A 19,825-nucleotide genomic window follows, 5' to 3' on the forward strand; every position below is an offset into this window, starting at 1 on the left:
TTTTCTCTTGTTTGCCTATTTACTCAAGTATGGCAACACGATTTTAAATGGTGTCTTTAATTGAAATAGTATGTATATGTTCGTTCATTCGTTCATTCATTCATTCATTTTTCTAACCTGCTGCTCCTGACAATGCCCCCTTGTGGTAGCTTAAAGGTAAAGATATCCCCTGTGCAAGCACCGAGTCATGTCTGACCCTTGGGGCGATACCCTCCAGCATTTTCATGGCAGACTCAATACGGGGTGGTTTGCCAGTGCCTTCCCCAGTCATTACTGTTTACCCCCCAGCAAGCTGGGTACTCATTTTACCGACCTCGGAAGGATGGAAGGCTGAGTCAACCTTGAGCTGGCTGCTGGGATTGAACCCCCAAACTCATGGACAAACAGTTTCAGACAGCATTTCTGCTGCCTTACCACTCTGTGCCACAAGAGGCTCTTTTGTGGCGGTTTACAACAGATTAAATTACAATGTTAAAACCCAATGTTAAAATGGTTAAAATAACCCAGTACTATGAAATACAATCTAACTGCATTAATAACAGTCTGCAACTGACTTGGTGACGGAAAATAGTTTAGTGGGCTGCTCCTCAATTGCATTTAGGTCCTGGTTTATTTTGCCCCATTTAAACAAAAAGCTCTGCACAATCGCCAAAGCCTGTTCGTATGCTTTAGTCTTCCATACTTTTCATTGGCATGTCAGTGGGCCTCTTCATATAATCCTAGAGTTGGAAGGGTCCTCTGGGGTCATCTAGACTGACTCCCTGTAGAATACTGGAAATTGACAACTACCTGCCTGCCCATAGTGACCCCAATTCCGTGCCCAGATGAACGGATGATGCCCCCCCCCAAAAAAACTGAATTTTGGTGAGCGTATTAAAAAGAGTCTCCATGGTTGTTTAGAAATCAGAAGCAAACGTTTGCCAGGCAACGATAACTTTTTTGTTTCTGTTTCTCTGTCTTTTTTTTCCTTTTCTCTCCATTTGCCTTCAAGGATAGATAGCAATAATCAGCTTTGGAAAAGGGGGATCTGGAGCAGAGACGGCTGACTTTCTGCTTGTAATTGCAGGTCACGGTCACGGCGGTTGCAATAACCTTTGACAAGCACCAAGCTTTGCAGGCCACCAAGACGCCGGCAGAGAGAACATTACAAAGAGGTAAACATGGAAGAATCCATCAGCCTCCTTCCTGCGAATGCCGTAATTTCTCACCATGGCTACGGCTCCTGTTTGCCCATTCGTTTCAGTGGAACTAAGTAAATATCGGCTGTTTCAGGGCTTGACTTTCATCACAGCTACTTAAACTATTCCAGTGAAGTTGTCTCTGGATCCACAGCCCTGTCTTATCATGAGCCAGACCAGTCTAGTCTACTCTGAGCAGCAATGGCTGTCTAGTGGTGTTCTGACCGAGCAGGCCTGTCAGAGCTCTCTCAGCCTCACCTCCCTCCCAGGGTGCCTGATATAGGGAGAGGAAGGGAAGACGATTATGAGCCTCTTATGAGCCAGCTTGGTGTAGTGGTTAGGAGTGCGGACTTCTAATCTGGCATGCCAGGTTCGATTCTGCGCTCCCCCACATGCAGCCAGCTGGGTGACCTTGGGCTCGCCACGGCACTGATAAAACTATTCTGAGTTCCACAGAGCCTGCAAAACGGAGCCGCCAGGCGTTTGTCTAAGGCCAGGTGATGGCCCGGGGCTAAGATCGGACCCCTCTCCCCGGAGGGGGGAGGCCAGTACTAGATTGACCTGGTTCCCCAGAGTGTTCCATCCTATGCCCAATTATCCTCCGTTCCCTTCTGCTCACCCAGTGGGCCTGTATGGGAATAGCTTTTTAATCGCCATCATTGTGACTTAGTCATTGTTTTAATGGGGTTTTAATGGGGAATTTTAATGGTTAATATATTGTATTTTGTATTAAAACATTGTGAACCGCCGCGAGCTGGTTTCCGAGAGCGGCGGTCATACAAATCAAATAAATAATAATAAAATAATAATAATAATAATATTCTGACCGAGCAGTGATATCAGGGCTCTCTCAGCCTCACCCACCCCGCAGGGTGTCTGTTGTGGGGAGAGGAAAGGGAAGGCGACTGTAAGCCGCTTTGAGCCTCCTTCGGGTAGGGAAAAGTGGCATATAAGAACCAACTCTTCTTCTTCTTCTTCTCATTGGATTGCATTTGTAGCAACGACACCACTGAATTATTGCATGCACACGTCTAAAAAGCATTAGATTTGTAGAGCTTCTCTGGACTCTTGTGTTTTTTTAACCAAAATTAATGCACTCCATCTTTTTTTCCCTCCCCCACTTTCAAGCTTCGACCGATAATGAAGAACAGCTACAATTCCCCCTAGAGCTTTCGTCCGATCCTCTCAGCTCTCAGCCGTTCACGCCAGCTAAAGGTTGGTTGACAGGAAGACCAAAGAACATCTGCGTAGCCTTCTGTCTTGCATTCACTTGCTCCCTTACAGTTGGTTAGCTCTCTTAAAAAAAAATGCTACCAAATACGAGTTGCCTGTTAGCATGAAGCGCAGTATTCAAGGGAGGCCGAACAGATTGTTTGTGCTCTTTCCTCTTGGCCTTTTTTTAAAACGTTAAAGCCGGACAGCCAGTACTTGAGGGAGCAAATGAGAAGGAACCGTTTATGCTTGTTCTCCTCCTCTTCCAGTGCTGCTTTGAGCTGCCAAACAGCTGTTGCATCCTAGCTTAGAGGGAGGTGCATTTCAAGGAAGGTCAGCTTCGTCCTCGGAAATGCAAAGACATGCTGAAATGACTGGTCTAACACAGCTTGAGTTTGAATGAAAGTTCTTCGCAGTTGGGTTGAAAACATTGTGGGTCCCTTTTGGGGAGGAGACATGGCTGTTTTAACATTTTTGTTCTGCTATGCCAGGGTATCCTCTGGAGAATCCAAAATACCAATTGCCACTTAGGGATCGGGAGGCAAATTTCTTCCAGGCCAGACTGGCCAAGGATTTTTGTTTAGGATGGAAGCATCATCTGGGCATGGAATTTTGGCCACTGTGGTGGGCAGGTAGTTGTGAATTTCCTGCATTCTACAAGGGATTGGACAGAGCAAAAAGAAAAAGGAAGATGAGATCCCAGTTAAGGAAGCTCAGACTAGGTTGTGTAACAGTAATTTTTCACATTCATCAACGAGTTATAAGTTGTGACTCAGGAAACAAGGTGTCATGAGACAGAGAGTTTGCTGTGTCATTGGAAAAGGCAAATTCTGTGTTGGGACTGGTTCCCCCAACCCGATAATCAGTGGGAGATTTCCCTTGGGCTGGGAGGCCTTCACTGCTGCTGCTTCTGACATGACTGAGAAGTTCTGTCATTGTGTATGCGTGACACTCTAGCATTTGCCCAAAACTCAATGGCTTGGTCATCAAGTTATGAGTGAATGCTGGATTATCAACCCAACCACGAAATGAAAAAGCTATCCCACATCTTGTGACAACTGAAATACTTTAAACAATGAAAGAGTTTTCCAAAAATACAAATATTGTTCTTCTCTTTATTTGTAAGGACCAAACCAACATGGCATCTAGATGTGTTCCGTTTTCAATGATTACTTTTCATCAGTGGTTATGTCCTACCTAAATCATAAAACAATCATCAAAATTAATAAATTACAAGGTTTCCATAGTCATACCAAAAATTATATCATCAAAATTATCAATCACCATACCTCTCTTTACATGATATGCTCTTTCAGGGATTTCATTCAACAAACAATTCCTAAAAATATCTAAAAACACTCATATAATGTATGTCTAAGTGCATAATTAAGGATATTGTTTACTCATGTGAAGTTGCTTCTCGTAAAAATGATACAATACCTTATTATTCAATAGTTCAAAATACAAGTAATGGTATATTAAGAGAATTCCATGTAAACATTGGCATTTGGTGAGTGATTTACAGGATTAATTGTGTAGAGATGTAGCCATACTATAGGTGAGCTTGTGAACAAGAAATGGCAATTTATCCAGTGGGAATCACAGGTGTGGGTCATGAGCAATTTGCAACAACTTATTGCCCATTGAGGAATTCATAGAACCTAACAATGGATTTGTGGTTAAAGTAAATCATTTCATGAATTGTGCAAGCGAAAACATAATTTATTGTATCCGATGTCCGTGTGCTAAATTGTAAATTGGATTAGAATTCAGGAGCACCAGTCTTGCATCAAGAACCGCATGCTGGACACTCCCCTCATGAGCCACTTCCTGGAAATGGGACAAACAGGAGAGGAACTGGGGTTTTGGGGACTTGAGAAGATTTCATCACAAGGTCATCATAAATTGGACATACAGAAAATATTGAGACAGAGGGAATGCTGTTATATTTACCATTGGACTAGCTTAGCCTAAACAGAGCTATGGAACGTTCCTGATTTTTTAAAAGTATGTACCTTTAAGAAATGAAGATTGCTGTCTCACCAGTCATTAGTAGACTCTGGCCCTGAGCTCTCACAGGTATGGGGATATTTGGCAAAATGACCACTCCCAAAATCTCATAATGACTGGGTGATTTAAAAGCAGTCTCCATTCCTTAAAGGTACATTTGCTAATGGCTGGTGATACGGCAGTCTCCATTCCTTAAATGTACATACTTTACAAAAAGTAGTCACTGAAAATGGAACACGAATAAAGAGAAGAACTATATTTGTATTTTTGGAATCCCCTTTCATTGTTTAAAATATTTCATTCGTCACAATCTGTGGGATAGGTTTTTCATTTCATCGTCGTTTTCTTAGTGCAAACTATCCCTTTCACTTCTGTTTGTACAGATTATCAGCCCAGACAATGACATCAATTCCAGGTCATGGCAGAAATGGTTTCAAAGCACCCACACACCACCAATTCCACCCCCACCCCAAAACCCTGAATTTTCCTGACACCCAGCTGAGCAACGGCAGGAGCCAAAACTGGCAGGAAACGTGGTTTCCCTCCGTCTCAAAATCGGTGATGGTCCTCTGCCCAAACCAGATTCTTTCTCTTGTACAAGAAAATTCATTGTTTATATAAAGAGTATCAGAGTAATAAATTATGCCATGGCCAAAGTCCAAAGCTTGAGCTAAGAGCACTGAAAAGACTATTGATCTCAGCGGCCTTCCGTACCTGTAACTATGTGCTGGATGATGGTTAGAGTTCACAGGCAATCATTTTATCAACTAATAAACTGGGTGACGTACATCAGTCACCAAGCAGCACCCTAGGGCCACCCTCAGGTAAGCGAGAGATTTCTACATCCTTGAGGGACGCCCTGGGTATGTGGGGGAAAAAATGAACCTGTAAAATTATTCATGTGAACAAGAAATAAATGCCCTCATTGAGGGCAATCTAATCTACTTGGGGCCAGGGATCCAGTATTTTTACTGGATCTTAAAGCTCTTTGAGGGGGACGTATGGGGAGAGGTGGTCCAGCAGGTACAAGGGTCCCAGACGGTTGAGGGCTTTTAAGGAGATGACCAAAACCTTGAATGTGATCCAGTTTGCTGACCTTGGAGTTCATGTCCTCCATCAACCCTCCCTGTTACAGTAATCCATAGCGTGTTACTACCTCTAATCGTCTGCCAGCATTGGAAAACCAGTAGAGGAGAAGTGCAAACCGTAGTTTGCTGGTTCAGATATAACAGCAGATTGCGGTTCACCGCAAGTCAGGAAGTCGAGGAGAGGATTGGAGCATGTGCGAGGTGGGACCCCAAGGTTCTGTGTATCTCATGCAGCCAATCGGCATGGGAGGGCAAGTCCAAATCCTGATGAACATCTTTACAGGTGACGCAGGCAGAGAGCGCTAGTCCACTTCATCAGTGATTCTGACAGTTTGGCTGCTGAGTTCAACGTCGTACACATATATGGAGATTTTTTCCCTAGAGTTTTCTGTCTCCCCTAATCTATCCAATCGCCGAGTGGGGCAGCTGGGCAGTTGCTTACCCCATCTATGCCCCATTTCCATCAGACTCAGGGTCCTCAAAATAGCCAACCATTACAATCTCATAAACAGGAAGGAAGCCTCGGTGAGAGCCAGTTTGGTTGTAGTGGTTAGGAGTGTGTACTTCTTATCTGGCGGGCTGGGTTCGATTCTGCACTCCCCCACATGCAACCAGCTGGGTGACCTTGGGCTCGCCATGGTGCTGATAAAACTGTTCTGACCGAGCAGTGATATCAGGGCTCAGCCTCATCTCCCTCACAGGGTGTCTGTTGTGGGGAGAGGAAAGGGAAGGCGATTGGAAGCCCCTTTGAGACTCCTTTGGGTAGAGAAAAGCGGCGTATAAGAACCAACTCTTCTTCTTCTTCAGTAATATCAGGGCTCTCTCAGCCTCACCTCCCTCACAGGGGTCTGTTGTGAGGAGAGGAAAGGGAAGGTGATTGGAAGCCACTTTGAGACTCCTTCGGGTAGAGAAAAGCGGCATATAAGAACCAACTCTTCTTCTTCTGCGGGGACACTAAATCAAATAGACATTTTCATCCACTGACGGTAACCAGGCGAGTTACCCTGTGGAATGAATTTCGTGATGCTGGTGTTGCAACTGAGGTTGCCACCCATCTAGCTTCAGCTGGTGAGGGGAGTCCAAGAAGGGCCCCGGAGATGACCTCAGTGGTCCAGTAGGTTCATACAGGAGTAGGTGGCCTTTAATACCAACAGCTGTGCTTGTGCTAGCAGGGCCAGTTGCACAGCCGTGGTTCCTTATGCCAACACAACCACGGGTATGCCCGTATCCTTCATCAGCAGGGCAGATTCCCGTTCACCGAGGAGATCATCTGGCTACCCCTTAATTCTCCCACCAGTGCGAGGGAAGGCTGTGCGAAGCGTCCTATCAAGCAGAGGCCACTTGCTTCACTGCGCAACCTTGTCTGTCTGTCGGGAAGAAGAGCTTTCCCGTTAACAGAACGTTGAGGGGAAGCTGTAAGGATGGAAGCCGGCCAGTAGAGGGCGGTCTGCCCCCATGTCAGCAAACACTCTCTCCAGCACTGTCCGCGGGTATTCTGCCGTGGAGCTGCAGGAGGGTTTTAGCGGCCGGATTCGGATTATATATTTATTTCCAGACGCCAGAGCCCAGGATGTTTATGAGCCATGCTTAAATCGCCCTCCCACGAGAACCTCGTTGCTCATTTCACTTGAACCGTAGGCCGAGTAATTATTGTCGAACTAATGTATGCGTTGATGCTGCTTCTCTGGAGCCTTGCCATGCGTCGGTTGCTAAGGTACTGGCTTGCGAGTTTTTGCATTTGTTTTAAAGCTTTCTAAACAGTCTAACGAAGCTGGTTAGTATGCTTTTTTTCTAAGAAATGGTTTGCCTTGACGGTTGGTGAGCGTTAATGCTGATGGCAAAGGGGCGTTCTCAGCTTCCAGCTGCAGTTCCTGCCTGGCCGAGTTCTTGTTCGTTCGGCGATCGAACCGTAGTTGAGTCGAATTTATTGTGCCGCCATAGGCTTTTACAAAGTATGAAAAGATGGGTCATAAGCCGTAAAAGCCGGTCACTCGGTATTAATACATACACTGGAATCCATACGACAGTACATCATAGCTCATGAGAATCAGCCATCACCCCTCCCCTTAGACCAGGGGTAGTCAAACTACGGCCCTCCAGATGTCCATGGACTACAATTCCCAGACGCCCCTGCCAGCGAATGCTGGCAGGGGCGTCTGGGAATTGTAGTCCATGGACATCTGGAGGGCCGCAGTTTGACTACCCCTGCCTTAGACCTTATCTGTCTGGCAAACAGTGCGACCCTATGGGGAAACGTACGGGTCATTATCAGACAATAGAAGAACCACCTTCTCGGAATCTGGAACGCCAGGGGCCATCATGGGTTATCTACTAAGAAATTTGGTTCTGGGTTCCACCCAGAGGTGACAGTTCAATATATAATGGGTCAGGTCCCCTATTTCCCCTTTGCCGCAGCTACAGAAGCAATGCTCACATGGATGACCCTGCAGCATTCCCACACACACAGCAAGTGGGCCTCGCGTGGGATCTCAGGGTGGTGAAAGCCATCCTCGGCGTATCAAGTTCAGGAATTGTTGGGGTCCGTTGGATCGTTTTTGAAATATTGAAAGAGGGGAGCTGCTTTAGGTGAACCATAGAATCATAGAACCATAGAGTTGGAAGGGGCCATACAGGCCATCTAGTCCAACCCCCTGCTCAACGCAGGATTAGCCCTAAGCATCCAAGAAAAGTGTGTATCCAACCTTTGCTTGAAGACTGCCAGTGAGGGGGAGCTCACCACCGCCTTAGGCAGCCTATTCCACTGCTGAACTACTCTGACTGTGAAAACTCATAGCTTGGGCGCTTTAGCTATTTACAAAATTGGCAGCCCACTTTTCTGCCCTCCTCAGGGGCTAACAAGGCCGCTAAGGGATTAAAGAGATACATCATAAAAACAATTGAAAGCAGAACTAAAACATGTATGCAAAGGCACAGGAAAGAGCAAGTAAAACATGAGGTAGAAGGCAGGGAGTACCAGACAAAGCCAAAAAGGACTTGACGTGCTGTCAGGAGACAGTTACAGCAGGGGACAGATGACTCTTCCTGGTGGTGAGAGTCCCCTAGTTTTAATGCCACTTAATCAAGAAAGCCTTCTCCTTGGATGGCATGGGCCTAATCTCAAACGGTGGAAGCACTCAAGGCCAGGCCTCCGAAGATGACCCCAGTGTCAAGTCTTTCTTAGAGGTCTCCCACCAGAGCTGAAGCAGGGCTGAAGGCGGGGCCAGCCCCAAGCTATTTAACCCACTGGGAATCTCTGTAGTTGTTCTGGGCCCTGGGCAGGAGCTTCAAGGTTCATAGAAATCCCAAGGCAATGAGACACGAGATCCAGGTTTGCTCACAAGGAGGATTTTTAAAAAACATCAGACTTACAGGAAATGCAGGCTAAGCTTCCATCAGTTGGACGTCAAATGCACACATGATCACACACACACACACACACAGAATGGGAGTTTGCCATAATCCAAGACCACAAACATAATTAAAACCAGCTGTCTAATACCCTAAATATACCCCTCATTGGCAGTCTCCCAGTAGTGGCTGGACAGATCCTTCTGGATGCTTTAGGCTGATCCTGCATTGAACAGGCAGTGGGACTAGATGGCCTGGATGGCACCTTCCCACTCTAGGATTCTATGAGTCCAGTTCAGCAATGGAATGGGCTGCCTAAGGAGGTGGGGAGCTCCCCCTCACAGGTAGTCTTCAAGCAGTGGTTGGACAGATCCTTCTCCTGGATGCTTGAGGCTGATCCTGCATTGAGCAGGGGGTGGACTAGATGGCCTGGATGGCCCCTCCCAACGCTAGGATTCTATGAGCCCAGTTCAGCAATGGAATGGGCTGCCTAAGGATGTGGGGAGCTCCCCCTCACAGGTGGTCTTCAAGCAGTGGCTGGACAGATCCTTCTCCTGGATGCTTGAGGCTGATCCTGCATTGAGCAGGGGGTGGACTAGATGGCCTGGATGACCCCTCCCAACGCTAAGATTCTATGAGTCTAAATGCTGGCTATCAGTCATATAATCATTAATTAAGTCATCTCAGACACTTGCATGAGCCAGGCTGTCTTGCGCACGGCATCCAGGGTGGCAGACACAACCCAGGCCTTTGTAGATAAGGGCTTCTAGCAAGCATGACCTGTAGTCTATTCACGTTAGTTGACAACACTGAGTAATCCAGGCAGCGTTGTAGTGATCCAACGACGTCATCAACACCAGGACGTTCTTTAGCTGAGTGATATGGGGGCTTGGGGAGCTTTCGGCTAGCCAGGCATCCCAAAATAAACGCTTGCACAAAGCCTGTGCCAATTTTAATTGTTCTGTTTATAGAAACCGTTAGGGAGGTTTGCCTCGAGTAAAAAGAACGGTTTCCATAACGGATTTTGTATGATCAGATCAATGTCTCTAGCAGAGAAAAACACAGTTTCTCGTAGCATGACGTTTAAAACGAGAGCTCTGCCCTCCTCTAGCAAGGATCCCAGCTTTAGTGCCTCCGTTTGTGCTTTCTGTGGTTTGCTTTCATGGTCCCCATACTGAGAGATCAGCACCTTGGAGAGCAGCCTGTGGAAGGCTGTCTGAGGGCCAAATAAAACAGGATGCTGGAGATCCACGGTTGGACCTCCCATCTCTTTGCATTTTCATCAGTGTTCACTTTATTAATCAAAACTGTTGCATGAAAGAGAAGATGCATTGATCACCAACCCAGCTCTGGCGGAGGCAGGCGTATCCCCTTGCCTTGCATTGTTTCCCCCAGTGCAAATCCTTGCACAAGCTCTTTACTTGGCATGCCTAGCTCCTCTGGAGAGGCAGGTGGGGAAGGAGGGAGGGAGGAGGAGGTCTAATCCTTCTCCCACCAGAGTCACCAGTCCCAATCAATGGCCGCTATTTATAGAAAGGCCCTGTAATTGTAGGGTCTTCTCAGGCTTCCTCAACATGGGGTTTGGCGAAAATCTGGGGTTTCCTGAGGGCCCCAGAAGGGTTTCCCCAATTGGCTAGGAGTTGGTTTATTTTTAATTTTTTAAAAACTGTTTAGGGTGATCTAATCATATAATCATAGAGTTGGACCTCCTGGGTCATCTAGTCCAACCCCCTGCACTATGCAGCACACTCACAACCCTATTGGTCATCCATTGTAACCTGCCCCCCCCTTGAGCCTTCACAGCAGTGGTCCCCAACCTTTTTATCACCGGGGACCACTCAACGCTGGGGACCACTCACTGGGGACCACTCAATGCCTTTTACTGAGGCCCGGTGGGGGGGGTAGTTTACTCCTCTACTCTCAACCACTGCCCTAACGCTCTCTGATCGCTATGGTAATGTTTAAACATCCCTTAAAAATAAGATACAGACACACCACAACAATGAACATAAGGAACATTTTATTTTCATGGAAATTTTAACTCATGAAAAGGACAAATCAATGGGAACCCTGAGCTTGTTTCTCTGCAACGAGATAGTCCCATCTGGGAGTGATGGGAGACAATGACACCCGAAGTGTGTTGTAAAGGGCCGGGGGGGATGAAGTAAAGGGCCGGGGAGGGGGAGAGAAGGCGTCCTTCGGGGCCCACCTCCAATTAGTCGACAGACCACATGTGGTCCGCGGCCCACAGGTTGGGGATCGCTACTTCACAGAATCAGTTATGTTGACCTGCCCCGCCTCAATGGCCAATGGTGGGCCTGGAGGGGATGGGAAGGGGAAGGGCCCCATTCTTGAAAATCCTTACTGGCCAAGGCTCGTTGCACATATTAGTCACTGGAATCTAGAGAGGTAAATGCTGTCATTTTAACTGAACTACATTGAGGGCTGGGGGGCAGCAGCAGAGGGTGACAGAGCAGCAGACCTGCCCCTGCCCTGTTCCCAGACCAGCAGAGCTGGCTGCTGGGCCATTTCTGGCATGTGGCAGGGAGGCGTGGCCTGCTGACCTCACTTCCGGGGTTTCTCAAAGTCTGAAGAATGTTTCAGGGGTTTCTCTGTGGTAAAAGGTTGACAAAAGGCTGGCCTAGTTTTACTCTAAGGTTGAACACAGAAGTCAGTGGTGGCAAACCAGTCTGGGGGATCTTCAAGGCCCATGAGACTTAATGCTCTGGAAGAAAAGCTGTGAAAGGACGCAAGGAGGGCACCTCGACATTTTATCGCCTTATAGAAACTCAGGAAAGCAAAACAGTAGAAAGTGGCTGAAGACGCCTGCCATCTCAGTGCCAAGTTAAATGCAAATATATGACAGGTGGTCATTTCCAAGACTTTTGCAAGGTGTGTAGTTGAATCCAGTTGCTCCTGCTTGACAAACGTGCCTTCATTTTCCGCCGGCTTCCTTAATCACGTATGTTTGCAGGCCATGGCTGGACCAAAGAGCCTGGCCTATGACCGAGGTCTCAAGCGCCTTCTCCGTTTTCTGCCATGGTGAAATTTCTCCCGAGTGGAAGAATCTGGGGTGGGTGGGGAAATGTCTGAGACCAAGTCACAAAAGAGGTCTGTCTATTTTATTCTGTTCGTTATTTGTTTCTTTATTCTTATCTAAACCCTGCCTTTCTCTCCCGTGGGCGCCCAGATCCTAGTACGGCATTCTTGACCACTACACCCGGGGTAGTAAACCTGCGGTCCTTCAGATGTCCATGGACTTAAATTCCCATGAGCCCCTGCCAGCGTTTGCTGGCAGGGGCTCATGGGAATTGTAGTCCATGAACATCTGGAGGACCGCAGGTTGACTACCCCTGCACTACACCACCCTGGCTCCCCTTAAAACCGATGAGCCAGATTTTCTTTTAAAAGATTTTTCTTCCAATTGAACAAGGCATAAATAAAAATACATTGTCTTTTGGCTACAGCAATAAAAAGAAGGGAGGTAGGAACATGATAATCACACGGAGAGCATGGTATGTACCCCAATTTCTCTTTTTAGTATGAGATTCTGTGCGTATGTCGCTGATGCAGGGAACAGTTGAGTGTTGTTGTTGGGTTTTTTTTTAATGCGCTATTGTTAGCTTGTGATTCTCCCACAAGGGTCTGAGTAACAAATTACTTGGCTAAAACTGACTGTGCCTCATGCTAGGTTTCTAAAAACAAGATTTAATCATAGAGGAAAGAGAACCTGGCTGCAAGGGGAAAAAGGGAAGCTAATACCGAAGATTCCGTTTGAAGGAAGAGAGGAAATGTGTGGAAGTGTGTAGGAAAGACACAGTTTGACATTTACAAACCCTGGGACGAAACTGCAGTACTCAAAACCACAACGATAACGATACAGCTATGAGCGAGGACGAAAAAGCAAGCAATAACAATCCACCACTGTTCCAATTCGAGCCTCTTGTGGTGCAGAGTGGTAAGGCAGCCGTCTGAAAGCTTTGCCCATGAGGCTGGGAGTTCAATCCCAGCAGCCGGCTCGAGGTTGACTCAGCCTTCCATCCTTCCGAGGTCGGTAAAATGAGTTCCCAGCTTGCTGGGGGGCAAACAGTAATGACTGGGGAAGGAACTGGCAAACCACCCCGCATTGAGTCTGCCATGAAAACGCTAGAGGTTTCACCCCAAGGGTCAGACATGACCCGGTGCTTGCACAGGGGATACCTGTACCTTTTTACTGTTCCAATTCAGTCTGCTTGGGGGAGAGGGTGTGTTGGAATTTTCTTGCAGGGTTGGGGTTTTTTTGGAGGGGGGAGGGGTTAGAGACTTCCCTGCACAAAAAGAGCATTCTGCCAGTGTAAATCAGGAACTGGCAGGTTTCCCATTTCTGTTCAATGTACAACTTGGATAGTTTAAAAATATAAGAGCCAGCTTGGTGTAGCAATTAAGAGCAGCAGCTTCTAATTAGGCGAGCTGGGATTGATTCTCCGCTTCTCCCCATGCAGCAAGCTGGGTGACCTGGGGCTAGTCACAGTCCTGATAGAGCTGTTCTCACAGAGCAGTCCTGCCAGAAGCTCTCTCAGCCTCACCTCTCTCACAGGGTGTCTTTTGTGGGGAGAGAAAGGGAAGGTCATTGTAAGCTGCTTTGAAACTCCCTCTGGCAGAGAAACAGAGAATTCTCATATATGCTAATCTCGTTTCAGGAATGGCAGAGGAATATCTTCTTCTAGTACTAGCAGACTTGCCTTTTAGAACTCTCGTCCACATTGCAGATGAGGGTTTTAGCAGCACCAGGACTCAGCAGAAGCCCTAATCTGCAGGCCTCAATTTTTTCACTACAGGGAGTGAGCAGCTAAGTGGTGTTACAATATACCCGTCAGAGCCTTTATTGCTCTAGCTCTTGGGAAAGAGATGGTTGAAGAGCTATTTGCTGGCCACTGGATTTTAACTGCTGCTCAGATGCAGATCTTATTTATTCATTAGTTGGCTTTTCTACTGCCCCTCCCTTCAAGCGTGCTCGGGACGGTTTACAACCATCAAAGATAAAAGCATTGGTAAAACGTAGTGAAAAACCTGTCAACTTCCCCTCGCCCTCTTCGATCTCATCCGTCAATTAGACCTATTGGGTGGTGTAAGTTTCAGGGAGACCCAGGAAAGGAGGGATGCCAGTAGGACTTGTTACAATGGGCTTCCCTGGCCAATATTAGCTCACTCTCAGCTATGGCCTTTCTGATGATTGATGATGCTTTGGGCTGATCCTGCATTGAGCAGGGGGTTGGACTAGATGGCCTGTGTGGCCCCTTCCAACTCTATGATTCCATGATTCTGTGATTCTGGGACTTCAAGCTGCCCCGGCCTCAACCACAAGCCTGGCGGAAGAGTGCCATTTGCAGGGCCTACGGAACTTTGGCAGCTCCGGCAGGGCCAGGATCTCAGCTGGAAACAGTTTCTGCCAGGCTGGAGCCACAGCTGAGGAGCCCTGGCTCTGGTTGAGGCCTGGCAGATGTCTTTAGGGCCAGAGTTTACCAACAAGTTAGTAAATAAAATCAAATCAGAGTCCAGTAGCACGTTTAAGACCAACAAAGATTTATTCGAGGCGTGAGCTTTCGAGTGCAAGCACTCTTCCTCATGAAGGGAGTTCATAGTCTGAGGAAGAGTGCTTGCACTCGAAAGCTCACGCCTTGAATAAATCTTTGTTGGTCTTAAAGGTGCTGCTGGACTTTGATTAGATTTTATCGTGCTACTTCAGACCAACACGGATACCCATTTGGATCCATCCAACAAGTTGGTGTCAGCACAATGCTGTCCAGGGAACATACAGGGAGAAGCGGTCCCTGTCAAAATACGTTCCCCCGTCAAAGACTAGTAAGTCCCAGGGCAAAGAAAAGTAAATCTTCCCCAGACATTTGAACCACAGGTACTCCTGGCGGCGTTTGGAGGAACTTCAGTTGTGATCTGGCATATATTTTTCAATGTGTGCATGCTTGAATGAAGATTGTCTATAATGCTCTCACTTGTATACTTAATTGTCCTTCTGCATCTCTCTGCTTACCAGTCTTTAAGTCTCCCAGTTCATCCGCCTCTTCTGCCAACTTCGGTTTATCTCTTCCAGATTCTCATTTTCCTCTCTTATGTGCTCAGCTTTAAGCTGCAGATTTTTATGCCAAACGTAAAGCGATGGAATATCCAATTGACCACCGGGGGAAGCCAAACACGTGGGGGGCGGGGAGTCCCCTAAAGCGATAGGAATACCCAAGCAAGGAAAATGAGGACGTAGGGCTCTTCCATCTTATCTGTTGACCCTTCTTACTGCATAGCAAGTTTGTTCCTCTATGTGCTCTTTGATGGTCTCCACACTGCCTAGAGCAGCGGTAGTCAACCCATGGTCCTCCAGATGTCCATGGACTACAATTCCCCTGAGCCCCTGCCAGCGTTTGCCAGCATGGGTTGACTACAGGTTGATCACCCTTGGCCTTGAGAACTGCTCCATAGATACACATACGGTGGTTTTCTTTTCAGCGGCTTAACTTCAGATCTCCAAGTTTTCTAGCAGGGACTGAAGGCATTGACTTAGAACTCTATGGTTCTGTGATCTAAGGCAGATGGTGAGTGGGTGGGCAGAAGGGATTGTGTCAGTGCTTGGCTCTTGTGGCCCTTTCTTTCCTGCCCAGGGAAATGTCGATCGCCACTTTGGGGTCGGGAGACAAATTTCCTCCAGACTAGCCAGGGATTCAGTGGGTTTGTGGCCATCATCTGGGCATGGAATTGGGGTCACTGTGGGTGGGCAGGTAGTTGTGAGTGTCCTGCATTCTGCAGGGGGTTGGACTAGCTGACCCTGGAGAACCCTCCCAACTTTATGATTCTAAGTGACATTTTAATAAATACAAATAAACCCTCAACCCTTTACAAAACCTGCCTCCAACGCATTGCAGTGTTGCCTCGCATCGCATTGTGATTAGCACACCATGCGCAGAGGGTGTTGTCGGGGAGCCCGTGAGAAGAACACAATCCAAGGTTTCTCTAGCTGTTTCTTCGCTAAACGTGATGACGTTAATTAAAAAAGAAAACGATCTGTGTGAATGCAGTGACAATGGATCATATCACATCGGTGGACTTCATTTTGTCTTATTAGAGGACCTGGAGGATGCAAGCTCCCACCCAGGTATCTCAGCTGGCCAGAGAGGTGAGTCTACTCGATCTAGCTCTAAGCCAGAATAAGAAATACATTCCTGCCTGCGTTGGGGGTACTCTTAGGACGTGCCCGTAAGCCAGGCTTAGGCAAACTGTGGCCCTCCAGATGTCCATGGACTACAATTCCCACGAGCCCCTGCTGGCTCGTGGGAATTGTAGTCGATGGACATCCGGAGGGCCACAGTTTGCCTACCCCTGCCGTAAGCATTCAGGAATTACATACCAGTCGCCCCGGGATGCATGCTCTGTGGTGGCTTCCCGAAATCCGAGTACATTCACCCAACCGTATTGCCGTACGCGAAGGACAGGGTCAAAAACGGCAGAGCGTGCAACTTTGCCAGTTCCGGAAGGAATTCTCAAACGCGGAACTAATTCTCCAGTTCTCGATCCTGCTGTAAAGGTCATATGCCTTCCTCTGGAAAGCTAACAGTCGCTTAATATACGGGCCTTGCATGCTGCTGTGGTTAATATCGATCTTGGTCCTGATGCCTGCCTTGGAACGTTCCGTACTCTGATTCCGCCACAAAGGTAACTTCATTGAAGAAGAGGTGGCGGCCCCATAGCGGGAGCTTAGTGCATTCATTGGCAGTTTCCTCCTTGCCAGGGAAAGGGCTGGAACGGGCAACCCGCTCGCAACGGAGTTGAACGCAAACGGTTTGTTGAACCGGTCCAGGAGCTCCTAAGATCAGGTGTAAAACATTCTGAATGGGTGCCATCTGAGGATAGGCCTTGCGTATGGCACCAGAACATGGGACCACTTGGCCTGGCCTCAGCATAGGACTCTTAAGGTCTTGTTGCTATCGCCCCCCCCCCCCACACCTCCCCACTGGTCCAGCCCTGTGGCAGTTGCTTTGAACCGTAAATGGGTTTTCAACTATATGAGGGGCAGAGGCAGATGCTGCTGTTGCTGTTCCAATTCACTCAGCCGCAGTGACTTGTTATCTTCCATACCACTGTATGTTCTAGACCGCCCAGACCTGGGTTTCTTGGATGTTACCCAAGCTGTGGTTTCCTTGGCAGTCCAGAACAGACAATTTCATATTGGATTGATGAATTAAAATCGTGGCAATTTGAACTGATACGGGGACCCCTCATTCAGTGGCCTGGTCAGCGGAGACCCTCAGATAATTTTTGTGAGGCTGCCAGCAGGCACTGAGCTCTTCAGGGGTCACCTGGAGGGGTGCAAAGTGACGTCTTGACATGAGGCAGGTGCATGCCGCTGCCGCGACTTGCCAGCGGTCTTTCACTGCGCTTCCTGCCATTCAACTCGTAGCACCAAGCAGGTGCATCCCAAACAGGTGCTTCCGTGCAGTCGCCATGCCCAGCCCTCCTATTGCTAATTTTAGGTGGAGTAACCGGGCTGGTCTGAGACAGAAGGAGGAAGTTTGAGGCCAGTGGCCCCTTTAAGACCAGCAAAGTTTGTTTATGGAGATATTTGGAGAGGTGTGCATGCGCACAAGGGGCTCATACCCAGAATTAAACTTTGTTGGTCTTAAAGCTGCTGCTGGACTCAAACTTTGTTCTACTCCTATAGCTGATTAGTTGAAGGGCCCCTTTAAGCGTGGGAAGTATTGCAGTACCTGAAAGTCCAGGCTGTGTTTGTAAACAGGGGCAGGTTTGACTCGCACAGCATGCTCTTGCATTCTCCTACCAGAGCCTCTGCAGTCCTTGCAGTTGCATAGCAACCCCAAACATTGCTGCAAGCCACAGAGTGGCCCAGGTAGCCCCAGGTTCTGGCCCAGGTAGCCCCAGGTTCTGTCACAGCTTCGCTAATGCTTGTGGAATGGGATAAGACCGAGTCCCTCTTTCCCAGGAAGATTCAAGTCCAGGGGTAACTTTAAGGCCAGAAAGATTACCGAGGGTATACGCTTTGGAGAGTCTAAGCTCACCATGATGGAGACAGCTGCAGTTCAGTGGTAGAGCCTCTGCTTGGCATACAGAAGGTACCAGGGTTAGTCCCAGTATCTCCCATTGAAAGGGAGAGGTGGCAAGGAGTTTGAAAGACCTCTGCCAAGGATACTGGAGAGCCACCAACAGCCTGAATAGACAGCAGAAGGGAGCTTCCTGTGATTCTCTATGGCAGGGATGGCCAAATTGTGGCTCTCCAGATGTCCATGGACTCCAGTTCCCCTGAGCCCTTGCCTGGCAACTGTAATTCATGGGCAGCTGGAGACCCACAGTTTGGCCACCCCTGTTCTACAGCTTATACCCGAGAATATCTTGTTCTTTAACATGCTACTCGCCTGGAATCTTGATTTTTGACTGCAGCCCTGCCCAGCTATGCAGCTGAAACTATCTTTTCCACGAGTAAAGCTTCCAAACAAGCCTCCTAGGTAGATGATGACCCCACCAGTGGGTAAGGTCTCACCAGCTAGGCAAAACACTGTACCAGGTCTGAGTTCCTGTTTTCTTTGGAAGCCACGGAAGAAGCATTTACTCTGGGAAACCACTAAATTGGTTCATCAGAAGGATCGCTTCACTGGGCCAAGGGACATCATCCATATGCTTTCCTTTGTTTTTTCTTTTGTTTTTTTGTTTTGTTTTGTTTTTTCTGTCTGTGTTTCCAGCAACGTCAGTTGATTACAGTTCCTTTGCAGACAGATGCAACAGCTGGATAGAATTCATTAAACTGAAAGCTCAGACCATAAGGCGTGGATCAATTAAGACAAGTAGGCGGCCATTTCTACCACATTCTGATCATTGGAGGCATAGTTCTGAGATCTCATTGGCAAAGGGCAGAGCTTCTTACCTAGTAGTGGCGTTGACCAAATCAATGTCCGAGTGTGAAAGCTGCAAGACACCAAGCATCTTTTTTTGGGGGGGGGGCAGGGGCACATTACCCAGTGCCCCGAAAGCAAATTGCCAGTTAACGTAAAGGTGCTAAATAGGCTTGCGAATTGTACATTGAAAAGGTATACATACGCCATCTGGTGGAAAACGTATGTATACCTCAGTGAAAATATTCTAGGCATGCAGGGGAGCCCCTGCGTGACATTTGAGGTCTCAATCGCTGAATTATAGAAAGCAGCAAGGTGTTTTTTATGGGTTTCTTTTTTTAAACTAAGATCATTGGCTGCAGGTCTGATTATTCTGCCTTAGTCAACTCATGATGAAAGTATATCCGAGAGCTGCCAACAACAGAAGAATTTGTCCAAATTTTGAGGGGGGGGAAACCTGGGCTGGAGAAAAACGTGTCAACTTTCACACTCTTTCCCGTAGACTCTTGTTGTTTCCTGTAGCAGAAATTGATATCAAATTTGTGCTCCCTTTCCTCCCCACTTCTCCCTCCCCCCACACCTCCCTTTCTCGCCTTTACTTTATAACTGATCATTGTACGTGCAGCTGCCGATGTTTTCTTTTGCAGGAATGCCACTCTTCTTCCAAAATAAACCCCATTTGAGCTTTGTGTCTCTTGTTTGCATGGGCTGCATGATTATTTCCTTTCTTTGGCTGAGCATCACCGGCAACTGAATGTTGTCACCAAGCTATGTGGAAACCACGCGGAAAGGGCTACTCTTTCGGAGCGAGCAACGTTTCCCCGTGTCTTATCTACTTATCTTCTTCTCTCCTGCCATTTTGTAGCCGTCTCCCTCGACAAGCCAAGTCCGCTGACCGAGGGACAATTGCGTCACCGTTCCGGCCCGTCAGGTCTTAATTCCACCGTGCCCGTGGTGAAGATGACACCTCTGTCCTTTATCCCCGGGGCAAAAATAACCAAGTATCTCGGGATAATCAACATGTTCTTTATTCGAGAAACCACTTCGTTGAGGGAGGTGAGCTTGCTCTGTGTTTGTAGAACTGACAACACTATAGATTTGGGAC

General features: G+C 47.6%; 1 protein-coding gene across 23 annotated transcripts in view; it reads left to right on the forward strand.

Annotated features, from left to right (window-relative positions):
• Positions 1–19,825, forward strand: part of C2CD5 (C2 calcium dependent domain containing 5) — a 108,864-nt gene that overhangs the window by 82,973 nt on the left and 6,066 nt on the right. For 11 of the 23 annotated variants that reach the window (XM_077340186.1, XM_077340192.1, XM_077340208.1 and 8 more), the window contains 5 exons: positions 1,067–1,154; positions 2,307–2,393; positions 15,945–15,995; positions 18,571–18,672; positions 19,586–19,776. In XM_077340186.1, the coding sequence (XP_077196301.1) occupies positions 1,067–1,154; positions 2,307–2,393; positions 15,945–15,995; positions 18,571–18,672; positions 19,586–19,776 (519 nt within the window). The remainder of the gene's footprint in view (positions 1–1,066; positions 1,155–2,306; positions 2,394–15,944; positions 15,996–18,570; positions 18,673–19,585; positions 19,777–19,825) is intronic. The other 12 variants (XM_077340193.1, XM_077340198.1, XM_077340187.1 and 9 more) reach the window with 3 other exon arrangements.

Source organism: Paroedura picta, chromosome 5, assembly GCF_049243985.1.
Source record: "Paroedura picta isolate Pp20150507F chromosome 5, Ppicta_v3.0, whole genome shotgun sequence".
In the NCBI taxonomy this organism is placed as follows: domain Eukaryota; kingdom Metazoa; phylum Chordata; class Lepidosauria; order Squamata; family Gekkonidae; genus Paroedura; species Paroedura picta.